The sequence below is a fragment of the Rhincodon typus genome, chromosome 36 (genome assembly GCF_021869965.1).
Source record: "Rhincodon typus isolate 14 chromosome 36, sRhiTyp1.1, whole genome shotgun sequence".
Classification (NCBI taxonomy): Eukaryota; Metazoa; Chordata; class Chondrichthyes; order Orectolobiformes; family Rhincodontidae; genus Rhincodon; species Rhincodon typus.
Window position 1 is genome coordinate 22,633,148 of NC_063367.1, and position 19,423 is coordinate 22,652,570.

A 19,423-nucleotide genomic window follows, 5' to 3' on the forward strand; every position below is an offset into this window, starting at 1 on the left:
TTCTCATTCGCGGACTCAACTACAACCACAGAGACGCCAACAAAACAGAATTTCTAGCCACAGTAGAAGCCACACTGAGGACCAACGGCATCAATGAGGAAATACAACAAGCCATAAGACAGACAGTGATCCCGACACTGACCAGAAGGAGCAAACTTAACACTCTCAACACGTCAGAAAGGAAGGCCCTAGAAGGACTGAAAAAGGACAAAAACATTGTAATACTACCAGCAGACAAAGGGCGCATGACGGTAATACTTAATAAACGGGACTACCTCTCCAAGGCACAGACACTACTAGCCGACAAGAATACATACTGGCAAGTGCAGACAGACCCGACACCCACAACTGGGCAGCAAGATCCTCAACACACTCAAAAGACTCAAACAGACCAGACAAATCAACAAAACAGACTACCTAAGAATGAAACCAGAAGGAACTAACACCCCCCAATTCTATGGCCTCCCAAAGGTACACAAACCAGAAGTACCCTTCAGACCCATAATCTCCCTGCCAAGCACGCCATCACATAGATTAGCCAAGGAGTTACAAAGGAGACTAAAGCACCTCATCAGCAGGTCACCTCACTCAATCCACTCAGCCCAAGAGTTCCTCAATTCCATCAAGGACATAAGAATAGACAACAAGGAGACCATGGTATCATTTGATGTTACTGCCCTATTCACATCGATAGACATACCACTAGCAAGTGAAACACTGGCAACACTACTAAAACAAGAACAAGACCCGAGTGACACTATCTCCACAGACAACATGCTGAAGGGACTGGACCTATGCCTCACCACCCACTTTACCTTTAACGGCCAGATATATGAACAGATCAACGGGACACCCATGGGATCACCTATCTCCGGACTAATAGCTGAAGTGGTGATGCAGAGACTCGAAAGCATGGCCCTTCCACTAATCTAAAAGTCTTGCTGAATGTATTGCCCTCATCTATACATCCAGTTACTTCTTCGAAAAACTCAATCAACTTGTTTAGACATGACTTCCCCTGAACAAATCTATGCTGACTGTTGCCAATTAATCTCTGCCTCTCCAAGTCAGATTAATGCTGTCCCTCAGAATTGTTTACAAGTTACCCAACTATTGAGGTTAGATTGACTGGCCTGTAGTTTCCTAGTACATATTTATATTTGTATATATATCCCTTGCTCCCTTCTTGAATAATGCTACCATATTGGATGTCCTCCAGTCCTCTGGCACCTCCTCTTGTCTCCTTCAATAGCCTGGGATACATTTCATCCAGCTTGTCTAGATTGACTTTCACTTACTTTATTTCTTCAGGTACCATGACTTAAGAGGACACTGGAAACCCATTGACTTCCATTGGATTGGTGCATGATTACAGTTGGAAAAGTACTACAATGGTTTTCCATTGCCTTCTCTAGGAAAGCTGACCAGGAATCTCCACTGATCTTACCACCTGCTATATTGGAAAGATTTACAAATTGACAATTGCCCTATTTGGCCACGTTATGAACACTCCTTCATTGGCAATCAAATCCTAAAATAGGATTTGAATCCAGTGCTTCTGGCCCACAGGAACTCAGGTTGGTTAGAGAGAGAACTGTAGAATCATTCAAGCATTGCTGAAAAACTTTTTGTTGAAGCTTTTTGTCTTTCATTCATCTGGACATTTTACAAGAGGTATCAAAATAATGGGAAAACAACATGTATAATGTATCAGAGTAGAGTGCTGATTGGTTTGCAAGTGGATTCTGGTTGATAGAGGTGTTGCCATGGTAAATGCACCAGTTAATGATGGCTGATAGTTAACTGTGACGCTTTGTTAAAATTTTAAACAAGGCAGATTGACTCTGACTGGTTAAGGCATTGCCCTGAGAAATTAACCAGTGAATGGCTGTCACCTATTTTGTTGAGTTGAAATAGGTGGTGTGTGTACATGTTCTTTCTGTCTGGAAAGAAGAGGGTCCTGTGTTTTAACATATGGAACTTCAAACGCAGAAAGGTGTGCCACACCAAGGGCCTGACTGTAAATCCTAAATTGGTGGCCCACATAATTCTTTACACACTCGGGATAATCCAACAAATGTCATCCAATTGCAGAATCACATCTAATGTTGGACACTGTTGAGAGTTTTGCAGGCATAGGAGAGTTGGGTACGGTCAGTACCTGCCTTCTTGTGAACAGCAAAAGCAATATATCGTTTGATATGATGACATCTGGAACATATGATGAACACACCAGTTCTGAAATTCACATCCAACTAGTTCACATTGTTGTTTCCCCTTTTCATTGGTATCTCCTGTGTATTATCCTGATTATTACAAGACAAAAAGCTTTGATAAAAATAATTTAAGGATCAAGGGAGGGAGGGAGGCAGGCAATAGCCTAGTGATGGACTGTTAACTCAGAGACCCAGGTAACGTTCTGGGGACCCAGAATTTGAATTTAATAGAATCTGGAATTAGGAATCTAATAATGTGAATTGTCAGAAAAGCCCATCTGGTTCACTAATGTCCTTTAGGGAAGGAAACTGCCATCCTTACCTGGTCTGGCCTGCATGTGGCTCCAGACCCAGAGCAAAGTGGTTGACTCTTAACTGCCCCCTGGGCAATTAGGGATAGACAACAAATGCTGGCCTAGCCAGAGATGCCCTCATCTCTTGAATGAATAAAAAAAATCAATTGGGAAAAGGTTTAAACTGGGTTTTCTGAATCCGTGAATTAAGATGGGCTAAACTGTCTCAAAGTTATCTTGTAGTCTTAATACTGAATATTTTTATTTTATTACAATGTGAAATAAAGAATTTGTTTATCAACACCTGTAGAATTAATTTAACGTCAAGTCATCATCTGATGTCTCTCTAATAAGTAAACTACAGTAAATATGGGACCTGACTCCATGGCTTCATCCTTAACCAAACCTTCATTAAATTCAGTTGCATCTTAATGACTGGCACAGCCTGTTGCTATAGCTACTAATTAGTCATCACTTACAGAAAATCATTAGTGTCTGAGACAGCTGCAATGAGTAAATCACAAATCCAGTTAAATATATTTGTACAGGGGAGCTGCTATGGTCCAAGGCACCTGGCCTGAAACCACACTGGGATTGTTAGCTGTTTGATGGAATAGGTCACTTTAGTCTGTACAATGCTCATTTATTTGAGCAATTTGTCAAGAGTCTTAGATCATTTGTTAGACTTTACCCAAAGACAGCCTATTGGGGCAGACAGCAAAATACAGATCACCTTCACCCTGTGCTCATTTTAGAGAGCAAGTATGCACCTGCCACACAGAAGGTGCCATAGGTATTTCTGCAAAGACACAGACCACTGCAGCTGGGTTGTCAGTTCAAATCCTTGGTCTGTGCACTGGTTCAAAGATTTTTTAAAATTGACATATCCTCCTCTGTACAGCTTCCTTTCCTCTCAGGTCAGGAAGGTTGCTAATATCTAGATTGTAAATCACACTCCTGATGCCTGACAGATTGATCAAGTGTCACCAGGTGATTACATGTCAGAAATGTTCAGCACTTCACTTCTGACCAAAAGGGCAGGTTATAAAATTGCCAACAATTCAGCTAAAGTGAGCTGCAGACACAACCTAATTACTGCAGATGGATTCAATCATCCTCCATGTCACACATGTGGAAAATACTGTAATACTCAGGCTTTAGCATCAAACTTCAGAAATGCACCTTTCACAGGGAGTGCAAGAGGTTGAATGAACAAAGGTCGGAAATGTGACTAAATTTGCCACAGATACTACAGGCTAAAAACTGCACTTTAGCCTTACACAGGCACAGGAGAGAGAATCAGGAGCAAATCACATTATTTACAGATCTGCTCACCTCCTGTTCTGAAGGCATTTCCACTACCTTCCGGAAATATAGTTTCACTTTTTCTTATTTGTTTATGGGATGTGAGGATTGCTGGTTGGATCAGCACGTATTGACCTGCCCTGGAGAAGGTGGTGTGAGATGCCTTCTTGAACTGCTGCAGACTTTGGGGTATAGGGACAGTCACAATGCTATTAGGGAGGTAGTTCCAAGATTTTGATCCAGTGACACTGATGGAACAGCAAGTCAGGATTATGTGTGTGTCATTAATATCTGTAAAAGGATTGGTTTAAATTTCTAAAGTTCTGAAAGATCTAACGTTCTAGAGTTAAATTTTACCAAGTACCAAAGCCCAAGCACCATCCCTAGCTAAAAGGCAAGTGCGACTTGGCGGGGGGTGAGCCTGCCCATAATGCATCTGACAGCTGCCCTTCAGCAATTTAACACAGCTTTATTGCTTTAAGGTGAAACCTTTACCCTTTCTTGGGAGGAAGTCCCACCTAACATAGCTGTTGGCTAGTCAGGTCATGTGATAACTCTAATTCTAGAATGCTATTGGGAGCAGCAGCCATTACTGGGACAACAGAGGGTCACCATTGCTAAGGAGGCCAGGAACCCGGTGTGTCAGCAGGAGTGAGTGATCAAGTAGGGGCATGAAAATGAATTTAAGAGGGTAAGGGGTTAGTTAAAGGAGCAGAATGGGTGGGCACCAATGAACCCAGGGCACTCTCAAAACAGGATCCCCCACCCGCTACCTTGGCTGAGTGACCCGACACAGCGAAAGCTGCCTGCTTGCCACATGGCCTGGGCTTCCCCTCCCCACAAGTAAAATACCAGCAGTGGGATGCAGCCCTTTAGTGGCTATTAACGAACCACTTCAGGCCTTATTAGGCTTAAGGGCAGGTGGGCTAGCCAAGAGCTTTGACACAACATGCAACATTTCAGACAGGTCAAGGTGAGCCAGCAGCTGAATTTTATGTTGTACTCCATCTTCAAACAAGGGAAAGGAGAAGAGGAAACTGCAGCCCTTAAAGATAGCTTCTATGAAAGGCTCAGCATTTAACTATTACTCTGGTTGCTGTTTTGTGCAATGTGAGTTCCCAGTCCCTGATGACCACATCTGCTCAGCACAGTTACAAGCCTTGATATTTAGTCAACTTACCAGAGCAATACTAAGCCTGGATGGGAAGGCTTGGTAGGTGGAATATAATGTATGAAAGTCTGAGGTTATGCCCTTTGGCAGGAAGAATAGAGGAGCTGAACATGTTTTAAATGGAGAAAGACTGCAGAAAGCTGCAACACAGAGGGATGAGAGGGTCTTCTTTCGTGAATCACAAAAGTTAGCATCCAAGTTCAGCAGCTAATACCAAAGGCAAACAGAATATTGGCCTTTATTTCAAAGGATAAAGTTGCCACAGCCCTCCGGACCATAGGGCTACTCTCTCATTAAAGAGATGACTGGCTGTGGTTTAACCTACGGATTACCATGCCTCAGGTGAGTGGACAGGTTGAGAAGGAGGGACCTTCATGGTAACCTCAGCCAGTGCTGGAATTGAACATTCACTGCATCACAAATCTTCTGTCTAGCCAAGTGAACTAACCAACCGCTCATTACAAAGGGAATGGAGAATAAAATTTAGAAAACCTTACAAAAAATTTGACAAAGCACTAGTCAGACCACAGTGGGAATATTCTGAACTGTTTTCGAAGGAAAGATATCCAAGTACTGGCATTGGAGGTAGTCCAGAGAAGATTAACAAGGTCATTTCTGGGTAGGCAGGGATTCACTTATGAGGAAGAGTTTGAGTAGGTTGGAGTTGAGAAGAATCAGACGAGACCTTATTGAATCATACAAGATTCTTAGGGGATTTAAGGGACAGGGTTGATGAGGAAAAGTTGTTTCTCCCTGTGGGACAGTTTAGGGCCAGAGGTCAAAATCTCAGAATAAGAGGTTGCACATTTAAGACAGAGATAAGGAGGAATTTCTTCTCTCAGACAGTAATGAATTGAATTCTTTTCAGAGGGCTGTTGAAGCTGGGTCATTAAGTATATTCAAGGCTGAGATAGACAAGTCTTTAATCAGAAAGGGAATCAAAGGTCATGGGGAAAAGGCTGGGAAGTGGAGTTAAGGATTATCAGATCAGCGATGGTCTTGTTGAATGGCGGAGCAGATTTAATAGGCTTAATGGCCACTTCTGCTTCTATATCTTAAGGTCTGATGGTCTAGTGGACACATGTCCATAGGCACATTCTATGTATGATTTATCTTAATTCATCGTCTTAATCTTATTCCACTGCTAGCAGCAGTGATTTAATAATCTTTCATCACACAGCTCAGAGTGCTCATCAAACTCAATCAGAGTTTGGGAGAAGGGAACCTGTGACTGTACTGCTGAGTTCACACTCAGTACTGTTGATGGTCAGGGCAGCAGCCAGTATTTTTCTAAATATCATTTTCCAAAGAGTCTCCGGCCTGCAACCAGGCTTGTCGACCATGGCAGGCATCAGAGTCAAGCTGACTCCTGCCCATCATCAATGCTGATTGTTTAGTTGGGGTCAGGGCACTGATCAGTGATCGGGACCCAAAATTCTGGCTGACTTCTCACCAGCCTAAGGGACCTGAAGGCTCAAACTGCCATTAAGTCAGCAGCACAGATCAGGAGTGGGAACTAGGATGATGGGGAAAACCTGAAAGGAAATGGGACTGTGCGCATGAACCAACACTGTAAACACCCAGAGCACATCCAACATCTCCGTATACACGGAACAGGCCAAATAAGCTCAGGGAGGGCTAGACTCCGGACTGTTGTCAGTAGGCAGAAACTCCCTCCTGGACTCTAGATTATTTTCGGGATTTAAATTTACACTTAGGTGGGACTGTGCTTTTGGAACACACAAAACTTCTTCATCAGCAGCATCCTCAGGACAGGAGGGAAGCAAATCAGTCAAAAAAAAAACTGTTTCTGGTTCCACATTCCAAAACAATGTTATCATTAGAACATGTTTCCATTTGTGACATAAAATATAAAACTAAAACAGAAAGTGCTGTCGAAAGTCTGTTTCTCTCTCCAAATATGCTGCCAGATCTATTGTGTTTCTCTAGCATTTGTTGCTTTTCTTTCAGATTTTTAGCATCTACAGTGTTTGCTTTCATTTCAGACAAGTTCTGAAGAGTTTTACCAAATGAAGGAGAAAGTAATCAAAGGCCAAGCTTAGAGGGTGAAATGAAGTGAGATAGGAGAAGGTTTCGGTAGATTCTTAGACTGAATGGCTCGTCTCTGAGCAACAAATAAACAACCATACCTTCTACTTCATGCAACCACCCCGCAAAGACCTTAACTACACACATCACACACTCCACTGGCCAAAACATGATTATGTTAATAGGAAATGGATCGTGTCTGATTTGTGTAATTACCCAAACTAACAGTGATCATCAAAAGGCGCTGAGACATCCCCAGAACACTCAGTTATATGTTTGGTTATTGTACCTTGCACACTGAGCTCTGTTTGAGCATGTACTGTTTCATTCCCATTCTCCACAATGCAGTTGTAAATCCCAGCATCATCTTCTGTGACGTCACTTATCTCTAGATTACCACTTCCGACCAAAGTGATCTTCTGGAACCTACATTTTTAAACAGCCATTAGTAAGAAAGCAAAATCAGATTACAGAGCATAATATGAAAAAACAGAAAACTATGGGAATAAAAACAACTATCTTTTCAACTGGTGAAAATCCTCCCTCCATTCTCATCTGTTGTATTGTCGCTGCGTCAATATCCTGAAACTCCCTCACTAACAGCATGGTAGATGTAAAAAGACCACATAGACTGTAGTTCCTCAGCTGGGCTCACCACCACCTTCTCAGGGCAATGAACTCTGGTCTTGTCAGCAACATCCCAAAAACTTTAAAGTTTTTAAAATACAGACTTTCCCATTTATTCTCTAAAGTCTGTCCCCCACACACAAATCATCTTGTTCAATCTTTACACTTCAGCATTAAAATTTGTTTTGACAAGTTATTGACGCCTTGAATTACAACATCCTACTAAATTACTCAATCTTGATTTCAGTAATTATATGATTTTCACCTTAGAATCACATCATTCTGTAATGGAAGTTAGTTAATCATCTTCAGCCTCCATAACTATTCATTCTCAATAACGAAAATCTGTAAATAACAACCGCTTCTCATCTCAACTATGGCTTTTCATTAACACACAGGGCTTCAACAAACAAAGAATAAGTGGAAGATTTTCCTCACTGTCAAAGTAATTATCCAAACACTTTGACAATGCTCTTTTTGATATTCCAGGAGTGGAATTTCTGTTAATTTTGGTCTCCACAGTTCCATTGCTTATCAGATCCCTTCAGCAGCTTATTCCTTAGGACTGCTCTAGTCAGTGCTTCTGCACCATCATCCACCCTCCCTGACCTCATGCACTATTATTGCAATGACTAACTCAGTGCAGAGACAGGGGTAAAGAAACTGCCTGCTTTCAAACTAAGGCATTCAAACCAGAAGGTCCAAGGTCATAGCTTTAGTGAGTTAATTAATCTCAGTGTGAATACTACAATTAATCCCAGAGTTATGGAAGGAAAAAGTAAGTCATGGTTCTCATGTGTGACCATTGTCCAGATATTCCTCAGAGTGAATGTTGCGCAAGGACAGCATTGGGCCGAGATGTCTTGAAACCAGAGAGCCTGCCACCAGGGAATACGGATCAATTAACACTTTCAAGACGAAGGTCAATAAACATTTTGTTAGATAAAAGGATTAAGAGCTGACGTACAGAACAACATTAAATACCCTTTTATTAAACAAGGGTATTCGAGGTCAGAGAAATCAAGGTGGGTAGATGGAATTACAAAATATTTCAGTAATGATCTAACAGAGGAGCAGAACACACTCAGGGCTTCCTGTTCCTTTACCAGGCACACACAGAAAGAATGATTCCTTGGGCCAAAAATTCATGGGTACCCTCTGAACAGTCAGCATTTCCAAGAGAGAGACAGGAGAAGGAAAATCATCCAAAAGAAGACATTTCACAATTTTCTCCTCAGGCAATTCTCTCATAAGAACTAGGAGCAGGAGTAGGCCGTCTGGCCCTTCGAGCCTGCTCCGCCATTCAATAAGATCATGGCTGATCTTTTCGTGGACTCAGATCCACTTACCCCCGTTCTCACCGTATCCCTTAATTCCTTTATTGTTCAAAAAAAATCTACTTTTTTTTAAAAAACGTTTACTGAAGTAGCGTCAACTACTCTACTGGGCAAGGAATTCCATAGATTAACAACCCTCTGGGTGAAGAAATTCCTATTCAATTCAGTCCTAAATCTGCTCCCTCTAATCTTGAGGCTATGCCCTCTTGTCCTAGCTTCACCTGCCAGTGGAAACATCCTCTCTACTTCTATCTTATCTATTCCCTTCATAATTTTATATGTTTCTATAAGATCCTCCCTCAATCTTCTGAATTCCAACGAATATAATCCCAATCTACTCAGCCTCTCCTCATAAGCCAACCCCCTCAACTCCGGAATCAACCTAGTGAACCTCCTTTGCACTCCCTCCAGTGCCAGTACATCCTTTCTCAAGTAAGGAGACCAAAACTGCACACAGTACTCCAGGTGTGGCCTCACCAGCACCTTGTACAGCTGCAACATAACCTCTCTGCTTTTAATCTCAATCCCTTCAGCAATGAAGGACAAAATTCCATTTGCCTTCCTAATTACTTGTTGTACCTGCAGACCTACCTTCTGTGATTCATGCACAAGGACACCCAGGTCCCTCTGCATAGCAGCATGCTGCAACTTTTTACCATTCAAGTAATAATCCTTTTTACTATTACTCCTACCAAAATGTATGACTTCACATTTATTTACATTGTATTCCATCTGCCAGACCTTTGCCCACTCACTCAATGTATCTATGAGGATTAATTGGTTTTTGGTGTAAAATCTTGGGTGTATATAAAGATGATGTACATCTCATAACAGGATGGGCTGGATAAAAAGGCTTTTTTTAAAAGTGAGAATGAAGCTCATTATTAGCCAACATCCCTGCCCATATGTGAAGTGGTTGGCAAGGAACAAACCCCTGGGTTTAAGTTGAATTTTAAAAATTCTACCACAGCTTGAAAGGCCTGACAGACTGGACTTCAGAACAGAACCTGCAAGTAAGTTTTATCCAAATGATATCCAGACATAGAGGTGGCCATCACATTAAAGGTTATTGGAAAGAGCACAAATTAATAAAATGTGAATCTGTTTTTAGGCCCTAGTTCTGAGTTTGTGTTTGAATTTGATTCCCCCTAGGGGCACCTCATTCAAGGCCTCTTCAGTACAGAGACTGCCTGAACTCAACAGGAGCTGAAATATTCACATATTTGGCAATCTTTCATCCCATTACGTAACTCTCTCAACATCATTACATTGCAGGTAATGAAACAGAAAGTCGGCACACAACTTGTTGAAATGTGGATTAGTGGAAAACATCAGCTGTCAGTAAACAGGGAAAGGGCGCGTAGGATACCAAAAACCTGGGAATCATTATCAGTATAGAGGCAAAGATGTTACTGAGACTTCTGAAGAGGTTAAGAGCAACAAATGAATTTACTGAAGGAGAGAGAAAGGTTGTTTGCTGAGCTACAACTTGGGACAGAGAATCTTTCACATGGATAACAGCTGCGTATACTTTAGGCTGACTGTAACTCTGTCCAAGTGCCTGTGTTTTGAAGGAGTTAAAATCTCACCCATAATAATTTGAGCAAGGACACAATATACACAAGGAAATACAATCTTCACAAGGTTTGGAATGCTCATGGAGTGTTTGGCTAAGGTCAGAATCCAGGAAGATTATTTTAGGGGGCTTGGAATTTAACTCTATCTGGTCACAACCATCATGACGTTTGTTTGAGGTCTGAATCGAATAGATTGCATTACTGCATGGGGGAATGGTCACTTTCGCTATCAGCTCCTGACAATATTTTAAGGGAAATTCAAACAAATTTGGCCCATTTTCGATTAACTATTTATTTTCTCCAGTCTTGCAGACTGGTAAGACACAAAATTCATTATTCTACAGGAGCCTGTGAGCAGCCTCTCCCTGCAAACATCTGCTTTAACACTGTACGCTTTTTCACACTAATATAGAGGTGTAGCAAGTCTGAATCGACAACAATCTGTATGCAACATTGCCCAGCATTCAAGATGTCTGCAGCTCCATTTGATTACTTCTCAGCCCCAGTAGAATTTACTGAATTATAGGCCATCATTAAATCACACACACTTCCATTGGAAAGCAGACGTAAATCAATGGTTTTTTTAAGAAAAAGGTTTATCTGATAAATTCCTGCTGTTTCCACCATTTCAGTAGCACCTATAAACAGCTAAAGGAAAGTCCCTGACAATCCGCCCGCAGCCTCAGGCACAACTTTAATAGGACACTCACTTCCCTGTTTGGGATGTGTCTATTTTAGTACAGGTCATTTGGGGAAAATATGCTTTACAAAAAAAAACCTCAGGTAATTCTCTCTGCTCACAGCAGCCCTCTTGTACCCCAACCTCAAAATCCTATTTCTTCCTCCTTCTCCTTCTTTCTATCCTGAAAAGGCATTTCATGCTGGTGTTCTGTATATTGTCCTGTCACTGTTGTGCATGACTAGATAGAGCGTGTTTAGCAGGTTTCAATTCTTGGAGTATTGTGGCCAAGTCCATTCTTATTCTCAGCCAGTGTTTCATTTACATCTCAGGCTATATAGGACAGCCAGTGAACAGCAGCAACTATCTTGGCTATTTATCCCTTCACTAGCCCAAAGATAGCTCCATCAGGGCAGCACCAACTTAACAATAACCTGCTCACTGATGCTCACCTCAGTTCTGCCAGGGCCATTCAGCTGTTGATCTCATCACAGCCTCAGTACAAACGTGGAAAAAAAACAACTGAATTCCAGAGGTAAGGTGAGAGTGGCTGTCTTTGACATCAAGCCACATTTGACTGAGTGTGGTATGAAGCAGCCCAAACAAAGCTGGAGTTAATAAAAAAATTGGGCAGTGGAAGGGGTCATACCTGGAACAAGGGAAGATGGTTGTGGTGGTTGGAGGTCAGACATCTCTGCAGGAAATCCTCAGTTTTTTTTTTCAATTTTCTAATCGTCCTATTGAAAGATGTTATTAAACACCTCTACAGCAGGTAGGACTTGAACCCAGGCCTCTTGGCTCAGAAGTAGGGACACTAGCACTGCATGGTAATAGTCACTGAGACCCTCAGTATACTGTCCTTGGTCCAACCATCTTCAGCTGTTTCATCAATGACCTTCCGTCCATCATAATGTCAAAAGTGGGGATGTGAATGGTAATGATTACACAAAGTTCAGCAGCTCCAGTCAGTAATTTCCCATACTATCCTGACTTGAAAATATATCCATTCTTTCAACGTTGCAGGATCAAAATCCTGGAACATCCTTCCAACAGCCTGGGGGCATTCCTTCAGCAGTTCAAGAAAGCACTCACCACCATCTATTCAAGGGCAATTAGGGATGAGTAATAAATGCCAGCCCGGCCAGCAAAACCCACATCCCATGAATGAATTAAAAAAAAGGCTTAAAGGGTAAAATGGTCAGCTCCAGTCTTGTTCCTTGTTATGTTCTTACCTTCTAACCAATTATTTAACGGTTTCATCATATACATGTCCAGATCTCTTAACATTTTTGTCAACCTTTCTCCATCATACATCCTATATGCTTATGTAGAATGCAGGTTGACTCTTTAAGGCTTTCTTGCTGTAATTACACCCTCCTTCAAGTGGTGGTGGTGGTGTACTTTTAAGACTCCCTGCTTATTCTGCAATGCAGATAAATGCCAGCATTCCAGCCTAATCTATTCCAAAATATTTTTGAAATCTGCTCTTCAGGATGCAGATGACACTGGCAAAGGGACATTTATTATCCATACCAATGGCCACATTGGTTGAGACTGAAATTCCAGGCAAACCAGATGAAGCAGGTTTCCTTCTCTGAAGGACTTTGATGAGTTGCATTTTATGACAATCCAGCAGGTTTTGTGGTCACTTTTCTGATGCCAGTTCATAAATGATCAACCTTCATTGATCGATGAATTAAACTTCACAACGTGCCATGGTTGCATTTGAATTCTGCACTCTGGTTTGCCAACCTGGCACCATAGCTATTAACCTATTAAATCCCAAGTTTTGCTTATTAACCATGGATCACAATATTGAGTCAAAATTGTGCGACTGCCTGACTTTTAAGTGGAAGCTGAATTCTATCTGAGACACTGTTTAAATTCTCCCCATCTCGTAACTCTACTTCTCCACTTGAATTTCACTCCATTCTGCAAAGCCACAGGATACACTGCTAAGTTAAGCATTTTCCATATTCTCTTTAACTCTCAAATTCAGTCAGATCGACCTAGCTCTTGTTATTCTGGAATTCATATTTAGTAACTTATGGTTGATGTCTCTGTGTTGCAGGATTTCTAGAGCACAAACGGAGTGACTTGGCTACAATGGCCATACAAATGGCATTTTATAAAGGGGTTTTCATCCCACACTGCCTTTAAACCACATTTTTATGCCAACTTTGCCAAAGACCCAAAAAAATGGCAAGTGAGTCATGACCAGGGACATGGAGAAGTATCGGTTAAGGGTCCTAGATGAATAATCAATGATGTTCTCCCAGTCTGAACTAAGAAGTTCACTCCGTGAATGGAAATAATAACTCACCTTTCAAAGATAGTCTCTGAATTACGGCTCCAATGAATGGTGGGCGTTGGGTAACCAGAGACCACACAAGGTAATATTACTGTCTGGCCTGCTATTTTACTAACGGGAACAGGTTGCTGCAGAAACTTCATCTTTCGCTCTACACCTGTCTCTGAAAAAGAACAAAGTGAGACTGTCAGTGAACTAGTTATCAAAATTACACAGAGCTCCTATTTTCAATTATAACAGTGCACACAGACATTACAGGTACAGATACATACACTGAAAACCATTAGATAGAATGAACATGGAATAAATGAGCGTAACAGTCTATATTTTAAAACTTCTTGCAGAATTAATCTCAAGTTCACTGAGGCAAAGGAAGTTTGTTATAACGGAACATTGATAAAGTTTGGCAAAGTAAAGCTTCCTTAACTGAACATCAATTTTGGAGTCACCCTAACTGTAACAGAATGATATTTTACATTTACTTACCAATCATCTTACACCCTCTCAGTGACATAGCTGACTGAATGTCGAAATAAAAGCAGTTAGGCATAATATTAGAATGATCTAAACTCATTTCACATAAACTCTGGGGTCATCATAGAGTGGCAGAACACAGAAACAGATCCTTCAGTGCAGCCAATCCATGACGACAATAATTCCAAACTAAACTAGTCCCACCTGCCTACACTTGGCCCATATCCCTCTAGACATTTCTTATTCACAAACTTATCTAAATATCTTTTAAATGTTCTAACTGTACCTGCATCCACCACTTCCTCTGGAAGTTCATTCCAAACAAGAACCATTCTGTGTGTAAAAAAAAAATCCCTCGTTTCTTTTTTAAATCTATCCCTTCTCACCTTAAAAAAATGCCCCTTAGTCTTTAAATCCCTCACCCTAAGGAAAAGACACCTGCCATTCACCTCATCTATACTCCTCATGAGTTTTATAAACAGCTATAAGGTCACTCCTCAATCTCCTATGCTCCAGTGAAAGAAGTCCCAGCCTATTAGCCTCTCTTTATAAATCAAACCCTCCATTCTGGGCAACATCCTGGTAAATCTCTTCTGAAACCTCTCCAGCTTAATAATATTCTTCCCATAACAGGAAGTTCAGAACTGGACACACTACTCCAGAAGAGGCCTCACTGATGTCTTGTACAACCTCAACATAATGTCCCAACGCCTATACTCAAAGGTCTGAGCAATGAAGGCAAGCGTGCTAAACATCTTCTTGACCACCTTATCTATATGTGATGCAAACTTCAGAGAATTACGTATCTGAACCCTGAGGTGTCTCTGTTCTACAACACTCTCCAAGTCCCTACTTTTAATTGTATAAGCCCCACTCTTGTTTGTTTTACCAAAATGCAATATCTAACACTTACTCAAATTTAATTCCATCTGCGACTCCTCAGCTCATTGACCCAATTGATCAAGATTTCTTTGTAATCTTAGATAAACTTGTTCACTGTCCACTATGACACCAATCTTGGTGTCATCTGCAAACCTACTAACCGCACTTCATATATTCTCATCTAAATCATTTATATAAATGACACAGGATTCCATAGGTGAAAAACTGCAACCTGCCATTGCCCCTTTTCATCACTCTCCCCTAGTTATTGTGATAGTCAGTTACCTGGTAAAACGGTGAGCTCTGTCTCTTCACTTGTTTTAGACAAACCTGCGGTTTCCACAGAGCAGCGGTAAGATCCAGCATCAATGTCAGAGACATTACTGATCTCCAAGGAGCCACTGGGCAGTTTGAGGAACCTTCCTTCCAATACTACAGGTTGACGGTTGTGTTCCCACCTCACAAAAGGAACAAGGTCACCATTCACCTCGCATCCTAACAGGGTGGAGTCACCTTGATGCACAGAAACAGCTTGGGGTTGACCACCGAACCGGGGAAGACCTGAAACAGGCAAGGACATGAATCACTTTACCTTGGATAGAATATCAACAAATGAATAGCGACCAATTGTCCTACTAACCACATAGTCAGAAAAGAAGGCTTTACACAGTAAAAACCAAAAGAACTGTGGATGCTGTAAATCAGGAACAAAAACAAAGTTGCTGGAAAAGCTCAGCAGGTCTGGCAGCATCTGTGAAGGAGAAAACAGAGTTAATGTTTCGGGTCCGGTGACCCTTCCTCAGAACTGGGGACAACTTTGTTTTTGTTCAGGCTTTACACAGTGTTTCTTATCACCTCAGAGCATCCCAAAGAATTTTACAGAAAAACTTTTATTGAAACACTTCTAAATAGTAGTCACAGTTGTCACGCAGGAAATCAATTTTGCATAGTCAGCTCCCACAAACAATTAAATAAATATCAGTTTTGAGGAAGGGTAACCAGACCTGTAACGTTAACTCTGATTTTTCTTCACAGATGCTGCCAGACCTGCTGAGCTTTTCCAGCAACTTCTGTTTTTGTTCCTGATTTACAGCATCCACAGTTCTTTCGGTTTTTAAATAAATACCTAGATTGTCTGCTTTAGTGATGTTGGTTGAAGGATAAATATTAGCTAGGACACCAGGGAATTTCCCGCTCTCTGTCAAGACAATGGCTGTGGAAATTTCAAACCCTCCTGATGGGGGCAGGTGGGCTCTCAGTTTAGTGTTTCATCTGAAGCACAACATCTCTGACAGTGCAGGATTCCCTCAGTTATTGCACTGAAGTGTCAACCTCAACGTTGTGCTCAAACCTCTGCAGCGGAATTTGACTCAAAGCTTGCTAATCACTGAGCCAAGGCCAACACCGTCAATTATCTTTGAACATGGGACAGCAGGGGTAGCTCTGATCAGGGTGACTTCAAGGAGGACGATAATAGCACAGTCAATGAGCAACATTTGAAAGGTTCCAGATGAATGCTAAAGATTCAGGTTTGGTATCCTTCAAACATTTCTTCCACAGCTCCTAAGTGCAAACCCCCAACCAAAAGTCTCAATTCAAAAAGTGAAGTTTGTGATTAGCTTGTAACAGATGTTTGAAAATTCTCTTGTTGGGAACCAAATTGAATGAAACAGGAAACTGCAATAGGTTGACAGGAGCATTGGTGCTTAGTTGACGTTTTCCAATGTATTGGAGGTCTTTTCTATAGTTAACCACATTAGCACCAATCCACAAGGAGTACTGGATTGTGCTGCAAACTTATCACAGAGTGCTAATATCATGTGCTATTTTGATACTCAGGCCATTTTTAGATCTATTTTGCAGTATTGTTTCTTAGTCTGCCCAGCAAGTATATTTAGTACTTGGCGAAACTCTGCAGGTCTGGCAGCATCTGTGGGGAGAAAGCAGAATGAACGTTTTGAGTTGACTCTTCATCAGAACTCGACTTAAAACGTTAACTCTGCTACATCCCCACAAATACTGCCAGTCCTGCTAAATTTTGCCAGCAATTTCTGTTTTTGTTTCAGATCTCTGACATCTGCAGTTCTTTGTATTATTTACGGACATTTAGTAGTGGGATTTGGAACCCACTCCATACAGAAGGATATGTATAAGATCATAAGATGTAGGAGCAGAATTAGGCCATTTGGCCTATCATGTCTACCCTGCCATTCGATCACAGCTGATATTTTTCTCAACCCTATTCTCTTGTCTTTGCCCCGTAATCCTTGAACCCCTTACCAAACAAGAACCTATCTCAGTCCTTAAGATACACAGTGACTTGGTCTTCACAGCCTTCTGTGGCAATTGGTTCCACAGATTCACCACCATCTGGCTGAAGAAAGTCCACCTCATCTCAGTTCTAAAGGGTTGTGCCTTCACTCTCACGTTATGCCCTCAGGGCACAGTCTCTCCTATGAGTGGAAACATCTTCCCCACGTCCACTCTATCCAGGCCTCTCAGTTTTCTGTAGGTTTCAATCAGATCACCATTTCAACCTTCTAAACTCCACTGAGTATAGACCCAGAGTCTTCAGCCACTCCTTATATGACAAGTCGTTTATCCCTGAGATCATTCTTGTGAACTTCTTCTGGGCCTCTTCCAATGCCAGCACATCCTTCCTTAGATAGGGGGCCCAAAATTGCTCACAATATTCCAAATGTGGTCTGACCAGAGCCTCATACAGGCTCAGTAATACATCCCTGCTTTTTTATTCTAGCCCCCTCAAAATGAATACTACGATTGCAATTGCTCAACTGCCAAAAGAACCCGTAAATTAACATTAAGACAGTCCTGAACTAGGACTAAGTGCTTTTTTGCTTTGGATTTCCAAAGCCTCTCCTCATTTAGAAATTAGTCTACACCTCTATTTTTCCTACCAAACTAAATAACCTCACACTTTCCCACATTGTTTTCCATCTGCCACTTCTTTGCCCACTCTCCTTGCCTGTTTAAGTTCTTCTACAACCTCCCCACCTCCTCAACAATACATCTCCCTCCACCTATCTTTGTGTCATCTGCAAACTTAGCAACAATGCTATCAGTTCCTTTGTCCAGATTGTTAACACATAACATGAATAGTTGTAATCCCAATACAGATCCCTACAAAACTCCACTAGTTACCAGTTGCCATCCTGAAAAACAGTCCCTTCATCTCCACTCTCTGCCTCCTGCCAGCCAGCCAATCCTCTATCCATGCCAGTACCTTGCCCCGAACACAATGTGCTCTTATTTAGCAGCCTTTGTACAGCACCTTGTCAAAAGACTCCTGGAAATCCAAATAGATTACATCCACTGGCTCTCCTCTATCCAACTTGTTCATTACCTCTTCAAAGAATTCTAACAGACTTATTGGGCATGACCTCCCCTTGACAAAGTCATGCTATTTCACTACGTATTTCCAAGTACTCCACAATCTCATCCTTAATAATGGACTTTAAAATCTTCCCAATGACCTAGCTCAGGCTAACCAGCCTATAATTTCCCGTGGTCTGTCTCCCTCCCTTCTTAAACAGGGGTGTTACATTTCCAGTCCTCTGGGACTCTCCCTGGCTCCAATGATTCCTGAAAGATCACCACCAATGCCTCTACAATCTCCTCAGCTCTCTCCTTCAGTACTCTGGGGAATAGTCCATCTGTCTGGGTAATTTATCCACTTTCAGACCTTTCAGCTTCCCCAGCACCTTCTCCTTAGTGATGGCCACTACATTGAACTCTGTCCCCAACTCTCGAAGTCTGGGTAAGCTGTTGGTGTCTTCCACCATGACGGCTGATGCAAAGTATCTATTCAGTTTCTTTGTCACTTCTTTGTTGCCCAGCATCACTTCTCCAGCCTCATTTTGCAGTGCTCCAATGTCCACTCTTGTCTCTTTTACATTTATATACCAAAAAAATCTTGCAATCTTCTTTTAATTACTAGCTAGCTTACCCTCATATTTAATCTATTCCCTGGCCCCCTCCCTCCTTTGCTTTTTTAGTTGTCCTCTGCTCATTTTTAAAAGACTTCCCAATCCTCTGGCTTCACTCTAATCTTCACCACATTGTATGATTTTCCTTTTGTTTTTATGCTGTCTCTGACTTCCCTTGTCAGTCATGGTTGCCTTGTCCTCTCTTTAGTATATTTCTTCTTCTTTGGGCTGAATTTCTGCTGTGCCTCTTGAGTTACCCCACCATCATCTTCCCTGCTAGGCTCCCCATCCAATCAACTCTGGCCAGCTTCTCCCTCATGTCTTTGTGGTTACCTTTTCTCAATTGTAATACAGTTACATCTGATTCCAGCTTCTATTAAAGCTCTCAATTCTGTGCATTCATATACCAACTCATTCATTTTCAGAGACAACAAGGTGCAGAGCTGGATGAACACAGCAGGCCAAGTAGCATCATAGGAGCAGGAAGGCTGACGTTTCGGGCCTAGATCCTTCATCAGAAATGGGGGAGGGGAAGGAGGTTCTGAAATAAATAGG

General features: G+C 41.7%; 1 protein-coding gene across 1 annotated transcript in view; it reads right to left on the reverse strand.

Moving 5' to 3' along the window:
• Window positions 1-19,423, reverse strand: part of LOC109919977 (neogenin-like) — a 173,679-nt gene that overhangs the window by 58,659 nt on the left and 95,597 nt on the right. The window contains exons 3-5 of the mRNA XM_048617122.1: window positions 15,207-15,482; window positions 13,578-13,728; window positions 7,324-7,460 (exon numbers count right to left, since the gene is read on the reverse strand). Coding sequence (XP_048473079.1) covers window positions 7,324-7,460; window positions 13,578-13,728; window positions 15,207-15,482 — 564 coding nt within the window. The remainder of the gene's footprint in view (window positions 1-7,323; window positions 7,461-13,577; window positions 13,729-15,206; window positions 15,483-19,423) is intronic.